The sequence below is a fragment of the Nicotiana tomentosiformis genome, chromosome 1, assembly GCF_000390325.3.
Source record: "Nicotiana tomentosiformis chromosome 1, ASM39032v3, whole genome shotgun sequence".
NCBI lineage: Eukaryota > Viridiplantae > Streptophyta > Magnoliopsida > Solanales > Solanaceae > Nicotiana > Nicotiana tomentosiformis.
This window is the reverse complement of record NC_090812.1, coordinates 51,969,645-51,983,405: the sequence shown is the minus strand read 5'-3', so window position 1 is coordinate 51,983,405 and position 13,761 is coordinate 51,969,645. Positions and strand designations below refer to the sequence as shown.

Here is a 13,761-nt window from a genome sequence, read left to right as displayed (position 1 = left end):
TTGTGGCAAAAGTATGAATCTCAATCTTATGAGTAGAATATTTATAATGTGTGTGGTGGTCAAGGTAGCCATTGGGATGGTTGTCCTAATTCTTATTATCCTTTTTAGAGTTCTTATTATGATGTTTCTAATAATGTTTATGAGTTTGATAGGAGCAATGAAGTGGACGATATGGAACGCGTTGCTCGTATTATGGACATGATAAGGCAAGTAGCTGAGCAACAAAATGTGATGAGGCAAGTAGCCGAGCAACAACATGAAATTCACAAAAAGACTGCCTTAGTGATCAAAGGACTGCAGGCTAGAATGGACGAATTAATGGTCAATTTTTAAGAAGAACCTCAACTCGACAAAGAGAGCGAGTTCCCACAAGAAGATAACTTTGAAGAAGTAGATATATTGAGCCAATCTTGACTAGAGGAACAAGCTCAACTGGCAAAATTTCATGGGGTTCTATGTAATGGTCTTTCAAATATGGCAGAACAGTTGATAGACGAAAGAATTGAGCTCAGGTAAGAGATAGACCAATTTGGCTCAGATACCCATGACCTGCAAGCTCAATTGAATAAAAGGTTTGAGGCGTGTGATGCCTTACAACCAATTTTTGTGGATACTGGCCAACTTGTAGAGCGGAAAAAGGAATTCCAACTACTCGACCAAAATAGTATTAATAATGTCAAGCTTGATGAAATGTGCAAAAGTGAGCATGTCAAAAGTGAAGCGATTTTAGAGTTGGAGCGCATTAGACCTCATTCTAACCATTTTTCAACATTGTTCTTGGTTAGTGACATGAGAATTGATCGATTTGATCCTATGGAGGAGTCAATGAATGGGGAACAAAGTGCTTATATTCTGAAATTTGTGATGCTAAGGAGACAAAATGACATACCTCACTTAAAGGCCAAGAAGTGCAAGATGCGATACCTATTGCTTGGTTTCTTTATTTTTACACCACCGCCCTAGGAACGTGACAAAAAAATTGATGTAAAATTGGGGGCGCAATTCATATCCTCAAAGTGGAAGAAAAAGTAGTGGAAGTAGTGTAAGTCGTGCCACGACTATAAATAAGGCGCTTGTTGTGAGGCAACCCAATTCTATTTTTTTCTTTTTTTTTTCTTTTTTTATTGTGTTATCGTTGTAGTGTTGTTTTTGTATTTTGTAGGAGTAGGAGCATAGAATAAAGCCATTAGACGTGTGAAAAATCGAGCAGGTGGTTGAAACTAAGTGTGGGGTACACGCATACAGGATAACAATCGGGAGAAGTCTGAGTATCCCGTGAGCTGCTAATTCTTCGGCCTTTGGCCTACCAGGGAGTCTCTTTTACCCTCTTGTTATTTATAGTGTGCTTTGAGGACATTGCACAATTTTAAGTGTGGGGTGAAGAGATTGTCTGAGTGATTTTCTGTGCTATCTTTTACCCTCAGTTTTTTTACTCGTGTATAAGTACCTTAAATTGTATGATCTTAACTTTGCTTAACTGCTTTGACTAAAGTGTCTTGATGAGTCCAATCCTGAGTGAGTTATGTGCTGTGTGTGTGAGGTTTGTGTATTATTCTGTGCATTCCATTTGATGTCTAGAACTTTCCGTGTGTGTTTGCAAAGCGAATTAGTAGTTTTGTTCAGTCTTGGAAGTGATATAGGCATTCTTTGTTGAGCCAAATATATATAGTTTATCTGCCTAATTGTTATATATCGTAGTTAACCCTTTGAGCATGTAATCCTGTTTCTTTGGCAACCACATTACGAGCCTTACCCATTTATTTGAATTAACTATCTATTTGAACATTTTCACCTCTCATGAGCACTCGAATTGTTATGAACTTGGTAAAAGTTTATGTGTGGGGTGGTTGGTTTGGCTTTTGAGTGAAACTAATGAAATAAGGAGAAAGGTATACTGTTTTGAAAAAGTAAGAGCCACTTGAATTGAAAAAGAAAGAAAAATATTTATATTGTTGTGAAAAATATTCCTTGTTAGTGGTAACTCTTGATGTAATTGTGCATAAAGAAGTATGGAGTTAATATACATTGACGTGAAGGTGGAGTTATGGTTTGACATAAGTGTGTATTTTTAAATGTTAAAGTGTGTGTATTAAAGTGCTTAGGGAGGTGTAGTCACTCTTATATCCAAATGTATCCTACCCGTCCCGCAATCTACATTACAACCAATTGAAGTCCTACTTGATCCTAGACTGAACGAGCTCGATTAGTAGAGTAGTACACTACGGGCAAGCCTATGGTGCATCTTGTGTGGCATATGAATGTTATTTCTGAGAGTGAGTAAATTCTTTCTATCTTGAGTTCCTAATTGTTCTTAAATTTTATTATGTGGAACTACTCTCTTTTGTCGTGTGAGGGCACTTGATTCATGAAGGAAAGGTAATGTCATTGACCTCTATGTTAGAATAAGTGAGCGAGTTGTGAATAATGCGAGGTACTTGTGAGTCAAATCTTGAGGTGAAGATGTTACACTCTTGTGCTTAGTCTATTTTAAATATTCTTGGTGTAATGAGTTAGGAGAATTATTTAAAAATGTCGTGTATATATAAAGTGTAGTTTGATTGCTCGAGGACGAGCAATGATTTAAGTGTGGAGTGTTGATGGTAGGCTATAATTATGTATTTTAGTCGCTAATCGCATTCTAATTTACTGCACTTTAATTGAGTTTGAGCTTTAATCGCTAGTGTTTTGCACCAATTATGTATTTTATGCCTTGTAGGAGTGATTTCGAGCTATGTAGATGTTACGAAATAAAATCGAGCTATTTGGAGCTTTGAAGTCTAAGTAAAAGTCCAAGGGATTAAGACGGGATCGCGTTCGGGGGTCGAGAACCACATCCGGATGTAAAAAACCAAGGAAAAGTCTAGCTCTGAGAATCCACCACAGCCGCGGCTGCCCATTTTCTGATGCTGTCAATTTTGCACGCTCTCTGATAAAGCCCACTACCACCCCGCGTGCGGCGCGCCTGTGCAATTTTTATAGAGTAACAATCCTATTTCGCGTAGGAAAAGGTAGTTTCGTTTGGGCCCGACCCTACTTGGTATAAATACATGTAAAATGTTATTTTGAGAGACTTTGAACATACTTTGAAGGAGAATTAACGTGGAAGAACACACACCACGATTGTAGGAGGCTTCTAACTAGTTTTTCTTTCTCTTCCCTTCCTTTAATCTCATAGTTTATTAGTTCTAGAGTTTTTGGGTGCTACATGAACGTTGTAGTTTGAAACTTGAATTGTTCTTATTATTTTATCATATTGGTTTATTTATTCAGTCTTGCGCTTAATTATTTGATTGCTTGATCACCAATTAAATACTATCTACGAATCTAGGATTGAACTCGGGAGAGGGAATTTTAGATTGCATATAAAATTGAGTAGAGCAAGATCTTGAACTCGATTATCGGGAACATATTTGCGGTTAGGATAAGAATACACCTAATCGCCTTGCTTGGTTATTATACGAGAATTATTAATGCGTTCTTGTTAATTTCATAGGAATATAGGTGTTAGATTTGCTTGAATAGGCGAGTAGTAATTCGGGAGAAGGCTACGAGCAATATGAACTCTGTCAATCAATAAATCAGATAAATTAATTCGACAATTTAAGTAGAAAACTCAATGGGATTGTTAGCTAACTCATAACTCTAGAATATTTTCTCCCATTGAATTCGTCTTTAATATTGCCAACTTATTTCCCTTAATCTCTTTGTTTGCTATTCTAGATTAGTTGTAGTTAAATAATCACACTTTAGAAAATCGTTTGAATAGATTAATTATCTTAGTTTAATTTAGTAAATAATTAATCACGCGTCTCCGTGGGTACGATATCTGGACTTACAATCCGTCGACCATGTATAGTTGCGTGTGTGTTTGGGAGCAAAAGAAATCCATATCAGCTAATGTTTTGTTATAATTTAACAAAACTTAGTAATTTTAGTGTCCTTAATGATACTGCTGCTTGTAATGACTTTTTAGTACTTTACTATCAATATAAGTATCTCTAAAAAAAAATTAATGTTAGATCTATTGGTGTGTACTTTTCTATTTCAACATATGCTTGTATCATTTTATGGGTAACTCTATTTACCGAGTTTAAAAATAGAATTCATATTTTATTGATTTGGACATTAGACGACCATTTAGCAAACAATTTTGACATGGTTTAACTCATGTAAAAACGGCTTCTCTTTTAAGTTTTAAGAACTAAATTATCAATTGTAATATTATCCATCCATAGCAGATGGCTTTATTTTGTCTGTCCCGTATTATTTGCATTAAATGGCCTTCTTTGAGGTTACACTTTAAGTTTTGTCCATGTTAGTTTGGTGGGGTGACAAATTTAGTACACTGAATTAACAGAGACGGAATTTAAATAGTGGTATCAAATAAAAGCCATTTGTGCAAATTTCACTTGCTCCATTTGTTCCGATGCTTCGAGTTTCATGGCTAATATATCTTCTTAATGGCTGCTTTAATATCAAGATACCACATTAGTAGTCTCTTTCTAGTATTCAGTTCCTCATTAATGGATTTTGCCGACAAATATGACCTAGTTCCAACCAATGCTAAAAATGGCCTTTCTTTCCAGTATTCAGTTTCTTATTTCTGCATATGTATTATGCGTTCTTGATTGGTCTATGTTTTGAGATCTGAACTAACATTTAGACTACACACTGGAGTTAATTTTGTACCGTTTTCAACTTTCTAGAGTAAATTAAATTTCTATTCATATATATTTGTACGACTCAACATTATGTGTATCAATGTGGTATGGACACTAAATTAAATCTCGCAAAAGAAAAATCACAAATTCGTGCTCTCCGATCATATATACTGACCAAAAACTCCTGCATTAATATGTTCAATGTACTTGTATATATACTTTGTTCGCAACCAAGCCACAAAGAAACCCCCAAAAGTCACAAAATAATCAGGAAATTTTATTAGAATTTTCTTGGCTAAAGTAGATTGCTCAATGTAGCCCTGTGGTAAATACAGGGCAAGAATCACTAAAACAAGGATAGTTGAATAAAAAATATGATTATATGTTGAAGAAAAAACCTGTAATTATTTGAATTAACTCATTTTCTTTCTCTCATTTCTAAACAATATAAGATAGCTCCAACTCCTCAATCTGCCGAGGAGCTATCCAGATCCTCAAAAGAACTAAGAAATATAGTCCTACTACCTCATACCAAATGCAAAACCAGTATTACAAGTGCAGAAACCACCAAGAAGAGTCCAGTACTGCTCCTCACACCACCACCGTTAGGGTGGCTGGTTACCACGGTAATAGGCGGTGACTCCGCCTCGATCGTTGATGGCGGTTCCACATAGGGTGGAGGAGGTGGTTGGTTGAGGCTCGGAGGAAGTCCTATACCATGTCCCACTTTGATCTCAAACGCCATGCCATTCAGGCACTGGACTCCATCATCCGCGTCGGAGAAATAGTATTGTGGCCCCTCGATAGTCAACGGAACAGCGACTGTCATCGCTTCCCCAAACTCATTGCTGCCTCCTTGATACTGAAATGTGTCATCATCTGAAGCATCATCCATGCTGCAATTCCTATATGTAGTCTCATTGTATGTTTGAATAACTGTTTGGTTGGTGTTTGTACTAAATACTAAACACACAAACGAAAAAACAAATGAGAATAGCATACAAAACCAACATTTAATAAGACGTGCTTGGTTCTACATGTAGAAATTATAAATTCGTACTCCCAAAATAATAAAAAAGCAATTTGATAGTTATCACAAATAGCAAGAAGTTCAATAAAATTTGGAGTTCCTTCCGGGGTTCGCCAGCTGGAAAAATAAAGCAGAGAATGCATAATAGTTCTGAGTTCATACAAATTACAATAGGGAGACTGATGACTTCTGAGTGAAACACGATCACATGTGGCATATTCTGTATAATATCAAGACCTATAGTTATGAGTTCATCACACTCATGATCATATGTAAACACACAAAGCAATCCCTTTACAACTTGTTTGGATGGTTGTTACCCATTGTATTGTATCGTATTGTTACTTTAAATACAATGTTTGTTTTGATTGTTACTTAAATTTTATTGCATCGCATCGTTAAATGAGTCGTTACGTAACGACGAAAAGTGTCACTTTATGAAATGACGGATTTGGTGTGGTGGCACAGTTACCTTGTTTTTTCCTCTCATCTTGCCCTTCCTTATTATTAAATAATCATATTTTATTCTTTATCCTGCTTTTTTATACAATAATTATACTTTGTATCCTATTTTTTCTTGGTAATGTTGCAAGTTTGTTCTTCATATTGTTGGTGTGTGGCATCATGAAACGATAGTAAACAATACAATCTATCCAAACATTGTATTCATTAAGCAATACAATACAGTACAATACGATACAATACATTATGAAACGACATGTAACAACCATCCAAATAAGCCGTTAATGGGATTGATAGCTCAATTATGATATCTAAAATTTCCTAGTGGAACTATCAGAAAGTTTATTAGCTACACCTCCCTTACATAATCAATTATTCTAATGAAACATTTAGACTTGAAAGAATCAAGCTGAACTTTTTATATTAGACATCCAAGTGACAATAAAATTGAAAGCTACTCTACTCGAGTTCTAGATCACAGTTATCCCAATTGTACACTAAAAATTGTAACTTTTGCATCAAGATAACAGGATACGTTGTACTCCCCTACAGTGCCAAAATGAGTTTATGCTATTACCACATTAAAGTAAAGAGCAATTTAGCAGAAAATTTCAACCATCATTTTACTCCATAAAGATGTCTTCCTCCAACTTAAAAAAGCACCTCCTCCTCCCATCAGAAACAATGATCCAACACATATTGTAACTTCTCTGGCCAGTGGTCTTTAATTTATGTACTAATGTTTGAGATCTGAGAAATCAAATGAAGGCAAGGAATAAAGGACAAGATCTGTCAACAACAAAGATTGCGTACCACCTATCTGCTATTTCAAATAGTAAAGTCTATAACATAAGATGGGCAAGGAGATATAGCAGCAGAAAAGCAGATATTGTATCATTCTTTTTTTAAGCTCAACAAGTCATTAGTATTTCAGGATCAGGGAATGTAAGACCTAATCAAGTACTAGGAAAACTTGTTCAAAATCTCCAAGTAATCGGCAAGAATCACACAAGTTGCAAGTCAATAAATTTCTGATCTCTAAAGACTCTTCACTAGCATCACAACTTGCCTTGGATACGAAGGTGGATCCAGGAACCTAAGTCGACGGACACCGTGTATGATATCGCTGGACTCACTACTCCTTTGAGCAAAGGATGTGAACTTAGCATGAATATATACATTCTTAGAGATTTCAACAATAGATACATAGGTCGCTCCGAATGCATATTATGGATCGGCCACTGTTTAGATTATGTCTAGTAGCTCCAAGTTTTACTAATAGCAGAAATTATAATTTTGTTAACAAGTCTTTCTCCCCAAAATCCACAATTAGATTCAACTCCTCCAATCATAACAATCTAAAAAGGAGCAACCTTGACTTCCAAAAAAATAAATAAAAATCCACCCTGCTCAATCTTACTAAAGATGCTCAAGAAGCCAGCAACTTTAGCAAAATATCAGAGTTTCAAACATTAAATTCCTTCAATTTACAAGTCAAAAGCAAACCAGATCAAACATTTAAAGTTCCACCTCTGCTCATCTCCCCACTGTTTCATACAGATTCGACTAAAACCATCAAACAAGAAACGGCAACGACCAAAAAGGGTGTTCAAAGATATCAAGAACTTACTCAAATAATCACCAAGATTAAAAGTCTGTTTAGCAGCCCAAGCAGAGTAATCAGCGGAAGTCTTCTTAGTGTTGATGTTGTAGAACCAACCAGCTGGACCACCAACTGTGTGGTTTGTGTACTTTGCAGTTGACTGTGAAGCAGCCAAATTGAAGAGCAGAGCTACGGCTACAAATAATACCATGGAATCCACCGCCATGGCCATGTGGGAGAAATGGGCACAGTTGTGTTGGTACTAAGGATTGACGATCTGGGATTAATTGCAGATATAGTTGCAGAGCTTCGTTTGGCATGAGGTGTAAGAAAGTTACGGGGTGGTATAAAAATTTAATAATATCTTAATAATTTGTTTGGTTAGCAAACTTGGTATAAATTATTTCGGTATTAATATTAATATCGGGATAACTTATACTTTATAGATGACGGATTAATTAGTGCGGGATAACTTATACTTTCTTCTTAAAAATAAAAAATAATACCAGAATAACTAATCTCTGTTTAATTTATCCCGACATATTCAAACCAAACGACGCAAGGTATAATATAAAGAAGAAATAGCACCGGACACGTAGTAATATTTTATTATGCGACACATGGTACTGGACCAGACCTGGTGTTGAAAAAGGGAATACTAGTATGTTCTTTTCTTTTTTGTTTTTTTCTTTTCGTTTTTCATATAATCAATATAACTCGGCTTATATACACATCAAAATCCAGCTGAAAAGTGAAAAGGGAATGCTGTTATGTTCTTTTCTTTTCCTTTTTTCATAATTAATTCAACTCAGCTTAAATACACATCAATTTAAAAGAAGTTAGGGTGAGTTATTAAATCTTCCTTACACTGCCATTGTCCAAGTGCAACGATGACTCTTTGAACTTGACACTATTTTTATACAAAACACTTTAGCAGCAGTCCGTAAAAGAAAATGTGTTTACTAAAATCTCTTCTAATAATGCATCAAAAAAATAAAATAATGTGTGACACCCAAAATAGTGAATCTTGATGGTTGAGATATCTATGACATCCAAGATAAACCTTTATAAAAAATTTAAGTTGGGGATCAATATTTTCAACACTATTAAAATCTCATACATTTCGGTTAAGGATCTTATAAATATTACTACTATTTAAGTACACAACGGCAATAAGTCAATACTATCAACAAAGTAAGTGGGCCAAGTATAACGATCCGACTTGTCGTTTTGTGAATTAGCGTCTCGTTCAGCGACTTAAGGTCCCGAGCAGCTTTGTGATGTGTATTATGACTTGCGTGTGTGGTCGAGTTTGATTTTCGGATGATTCGGGATTAAATTGAAAGAACAATTCTTATTTTTGAAGTTTAAACGAAAAGAGTTGACCAAAGTTTGACTTTTGAGCAAACGACTCCGGAATGGAATTTCGATGATTCCAATAGTTTCGCATGGTGATTTCGGACTTAGGCGTATGTTCGGATTTAGATTTGGAAGTCCGTAAAATAATTTGAAGCATTTCGGCGAAAATTAGAAAGTTAAAATTTTAAAATATTCACAAGTTTGACCGATAGTGGACTTGGTTAATATCGGGCTCGGATTTCGATTCCGGAAATTTGAATAGTTTCGTTATGTCATTTATGACTCGTGTGCAAAATTTGGGGTCATTTCGGATTGATTTGATATGTTTTATCACAAGTTATAGAATTTGGAAATTTCATAAACTCATAAGTATGATTCGAGGTGCGATTCATAGTTTTGGTATTGTTTGATGTGATTTGAGGCCTCGACTAAGTTCGTATCGTGTTTTAGGACTTGTTGGTATATTTGGTTGGGGTCCCGGGGGCCTCGGGTGTGTTTCGGGTATAATCGGATCATTTTGGGCTACTTTGGATGCTGGTTGTCTTATGTCTGGTTTTGTTCTTCGCGTTCGCGAGGAGCCTCTCGCGTTCGCGAAGAAGGATTTGGCTTCTGGGATTTTGTTCTTCGCGTTCGCGAAGAAGGAATTCCTGTTGTCCGTCGTCCGACTTTGGAAGCTTATATCTTGCAATCTATAAGGAATTTGGAGATTATCCAAAAATGAAAGCTGTATCCCATTGTGTCTAGTTTTCAGAAAATTAAATCGTTTGATATTTGGAGTTATGTACGAAAAGTTATAGTTGATATACTACAGGGTGTCTGGGAGAGTTTGGAAATCGCGAAGAAGAAATTTCTGTTGCAAAGGGCTGATTTTGGAAGCTTATATCTCGCAATATATAAGGAATTGGGAGATGATCAGAACTTGAAAGTTGTAGCCCGTGATGTCTAGTTTTCAGAAAGTTAAACCATTTATTATTTAGAGTTTTGTACAAAACATTATAACCATTATACTAGAGACTATCTGGGAAGAGTTTGGAAATGGCTGTTGAGGAATTTGTTCATCGCGAACGCAAGGGGAGGGTCGCGAACGCGAAGAACAAACCCCTAGGCAGCTGAATAAAGTCAAAAAATGAGACTTCATCTTATTCTTCCCTTTTTGGACGAAGAAAGCTCGGGTGAGGCGATTGTTCGAGAGTTTTTCAAGGAAAACATTGGGGTAAGAATTCCTAACTCGATTTTGGTTAAAATACATGAATTTATTGTTGTTTTATCATGAAATTACTAAATTTGGTTGAAAATGGTAAAAATGTTTTATACCTTAAATTGAGAATTTGGAGGTCGATTCGTTATCGGAATTTGATAAAATTGGTATGGTTGAACTCGTATCAGAATGGATATTCGAATTTCGTGAAAATTCTATTGGGTTCTGAGAGACGGCCCCGTGTTGACTTTCGAGTTGACTTTTTAATGTGAAATTTTAAGTTGACGTTTTATCATCCAGAATTATTTTCGAGGAATTTTAATGAAGTTATATAATTTATTGGGATAGATTTGAGCCGTCCGGAGGTCATTTCACGCAAGAAGGCTATTTTGGGATATCGACCTAATTTTAAAAAGGTAAGTATCTTGCCTAACCTTGAGTGGGAAAATTATCCCTTAGGCATTATGTCTTATGTGGAAATTGTGTGATTGAAAGCCGTGTACGCAAGGTGACGAGTACATACTTGGTTTATATGTGCAAATTATATCGGTTAAAATTCGTAGACACCCATATGTATTAAATTGGAAATTGTTGGTACTTATTAAATTCTTTAGTTGTCATGCCTCATTCCTTGTTTGCCGAGTTTGCTTTTATATGATAATTTGGTGTGATTGTCACTTGACTTTTATGTGGATTCTGTATTCTGTTGATTTGCCATTTAGTAGAATTAATTTCATTAAGGATTTTTCATCTGCAAATAATTAATTAGTTAAATTTGAAAAGAGGTATTAATCTATTTACCAACAATATGGATTAAAGAAGGCGTTGTTCTTGTTGAGTTATTTTTCCATCCTTGTTATTTTTGAGATTTTATATACATTGTGTTGAGCACGAGCTATCTGTTGTGAAGTTAATTGATTTTGTTGTACCTTTGGAAAGGTTGTGGCCTACGGGCAATTTGTAAATATGAGTTGGCTATGTGGTGCTGTTGTGATAATATTCTGTGTGAATTGTTATGTGATTTGGATTACTATTATGCAGTGTATAAGGGTGGCATTCCATTGTTGACATTACGCGGGGATAAGAGTGGATATAGGAGCGATAAGGGTGGCTATAAGAGCGATAAGGGTGGCTATTGATATTGTCAGGGTGAAGGGATAAGGGAGGCTATTATAGGAGTGATAAGGGTGGCTATAGGAGAGATAAGGGTGGCTATTGTCAGGGATGATGTGCGATGATGTGGGGTTATTGTGCTGGTGATTTTCATATGATGTTGTGATTTTCCTTGTGTTTATTTTTATATCTTGTGTAACTTGTCTTATTGTTTTGGTAAACTTGATAATAGTCTGATCTATGTAGAAATTGTGAGCATGTGGCTATTGCCGGGCGGATTATGTTATTGGCACGTAAACTGTCCGTGCAGATATGATATGAAATGTGGGCACAAGGTGCCTGATAAATATAATGATTATGTTATTGGCACGTGAGTTGTCCGTACAAATGTGATATGAAATGCGGGCACGAGGTGCCGGATAATATAATGATTTTTATTATTGGCACGTGAGTTGTTCGTGCGGTTTTGATAGAAATATGGGCACGAGGTACCGTAAAAATATGAAAGTGGGCTGAGACCCATGTTACGAAAATATGAAAGTAGGCTGAGACTCGTGTTTTATGATTATAAAATGGGGTGTCACAGAGTGACTTTTATTTGAAAGAATTTATATTCGAAAGCCATTTATTTGAAAGAAGTATATTCGAAAGATATTTATTTGAAAGAATTATATGTGAAAGATTTATATTTGAAGGACTTGATTAATTGGTTGTACTTGTATTCCTTATTCGTTTGAGCAATAATTATGGTGTTCTTGTTGCCTTGATGTTTATATCACTAGTTGATTTTTGTTGCTATCATTGCTAGTTATTTTCCAGTACTATTGTATACTGCTATATTGCACAGGTTATTTGACTAGTGAGTGTCTTGACTGTACCTCATCACTACTCCACCGAGGTTAGTCTTGATACTTACTGGGTACCTATTGTGGTGTGCTCATACTACACTTCTGCACATTTTTGTGCAGAGCCAGGTATTGGAGATATCGAACTCGGGCATAGCTAGTGTGTTGATCGCAAGGATTCAAGGTAGAATTGCTTGGTCGTCGCAGTCCCTTGGAGTCTTTTTATTTTATTGTACTGTCAACTCTTATTCGAACAATATTGTATATTCGATCCTTGAGATCATTGCATATATTCAGTTAGAGTTCGTGACTCTGTATTACCATTCTTGGGAGGTTGTTATAATTATTTCCGTTGTTGGTTTTGACACTTGTATTAGATTATATGTTTTAAAAAAATGGCTCGAAGTGTAATTGTAATCGGCTTACCTAGTCTTAGAAACTAAGTATCATCACGACGCATGTGGTGGGATTTGGGGTCGTGACACCAAGTTTTTAACTACTTGAATTTCAAAGGGCGATTTGCAGTCGTACCCTATATTTGCGCCACCTTTTAACCTGTACCCTATTTTTAAAAATTATTGATTTGGTAGCCAGCTGACAAAAAATCTGTAATAATAAGACAATTATAGCCCTGACAAAAGATATAAATAAAATCTGCATCACGCATTAATCGCGTTCTCCTTCATCACTCTGCCCCTCCTCAAATCTTGTTACACTCTATATTTTCGTACGTAAAACTGCGTCGTGAGCAAACTAATGTAGGACCCAAAAATATGAGATCATCTTTGAAAATATATAAAGTAAGTTAATCATGTTGCCTCGGAAGTTACAAATATTGAAGTTCATGAACAACAAGTACAAAGAGGGTTGGAAGGTTTAGAAGCTAAACGAATTGAAGAAAATAATATTTCATCGAAAGTCGACAAGTTGGGAGTGTTATAGCATGTACTTTTGGGTGAGACCAGGGTGTTTAACATGATAAGGAGGTTATGTTATGAGTTATGTTATTCATATGATAGTCGTGTGTTATGTTTTGAAGTCAAGCGAGTGGTGGAACAAAAGTCGATGAAAGTCATTATAAGTTACGTTCATAAGTTTTACTGAAACTTTGGGTCAAATGTAACTGCGATTTTCTACCAATATACTTAGAGTTATAGGGTGTTCCACCCATCAAATTAAAAATCTATGAGTCTAGTTTCCAACTCATTAAACCGCTTGTCAATACGATATCAGAGTATAGAGATATGGGCATTTTTGCGAGATTGCGCAGACTGTCACCTACTTGCTTAAACGAGAATCCAAAACTGGGCCAGTTCGGGTCGTCCAAAACTGGGCCAGTTTGGGTCGTTCAAAGAGTCCTTTTTAAAGGCTTATCCCCTTCATATATTAGGCTGATAATAGGGCAAAATAGCCAAACTTAATCTCTGCAAAAATCCTCCCAGGAATTTCCCACAAACCCCAATTGATTTTCTCTCCCTTTCAAGTTCTAA

The 13,761-nt window shown here is 35.9% G+C and overlaps 1 protein-coding gene across 1 annotated transcript; it reads right to left on the bottom strand.

Annotated features, from left to right (window-relative positions):
• Positions 1-4,917: 4,917 nt before the first annotated feature.
• On the bottom strand, positions 4,918-8,121 carry LOC104111345 (early nodulin-like protein 18). The gene is made up of 2 exons (XM_009621026.4): positions 7,784-8,121; positions 4,918-5,624 (listed from the first exon to the last, which is right to left on the bottom strand). The coding sequence occupies exons 1-2, from the start codon at positions 7,986-7,988 to the stop codon at positions 5,188-5,190; spliced, it is 642 nt and encodes a 213-aa protein (XP_009619321.1). The 5' UTR covers positions 7,989-8,121; the 3' UTR covers positions 4,918-5,187.
• Positions 8,122-13,761: the final 5,640 nt, after the last annotated feature.

Coding starts and splice junctions, on each gene's coding strand:
- LOC104111345 (XM_009621026.4), bottom strand. CDS start 7,988: ATGGCCATGGCGGTGGATTCCATGGTATTATTTGTAGCCGTAGCTCTG. Junction 5,625..7,783: donor TAATCTTGGTGATTATTTGA/GTAAGTTCTTGA, acceptor TTGTGTGTTTAG/TATTTAGTACAAACACCAAC.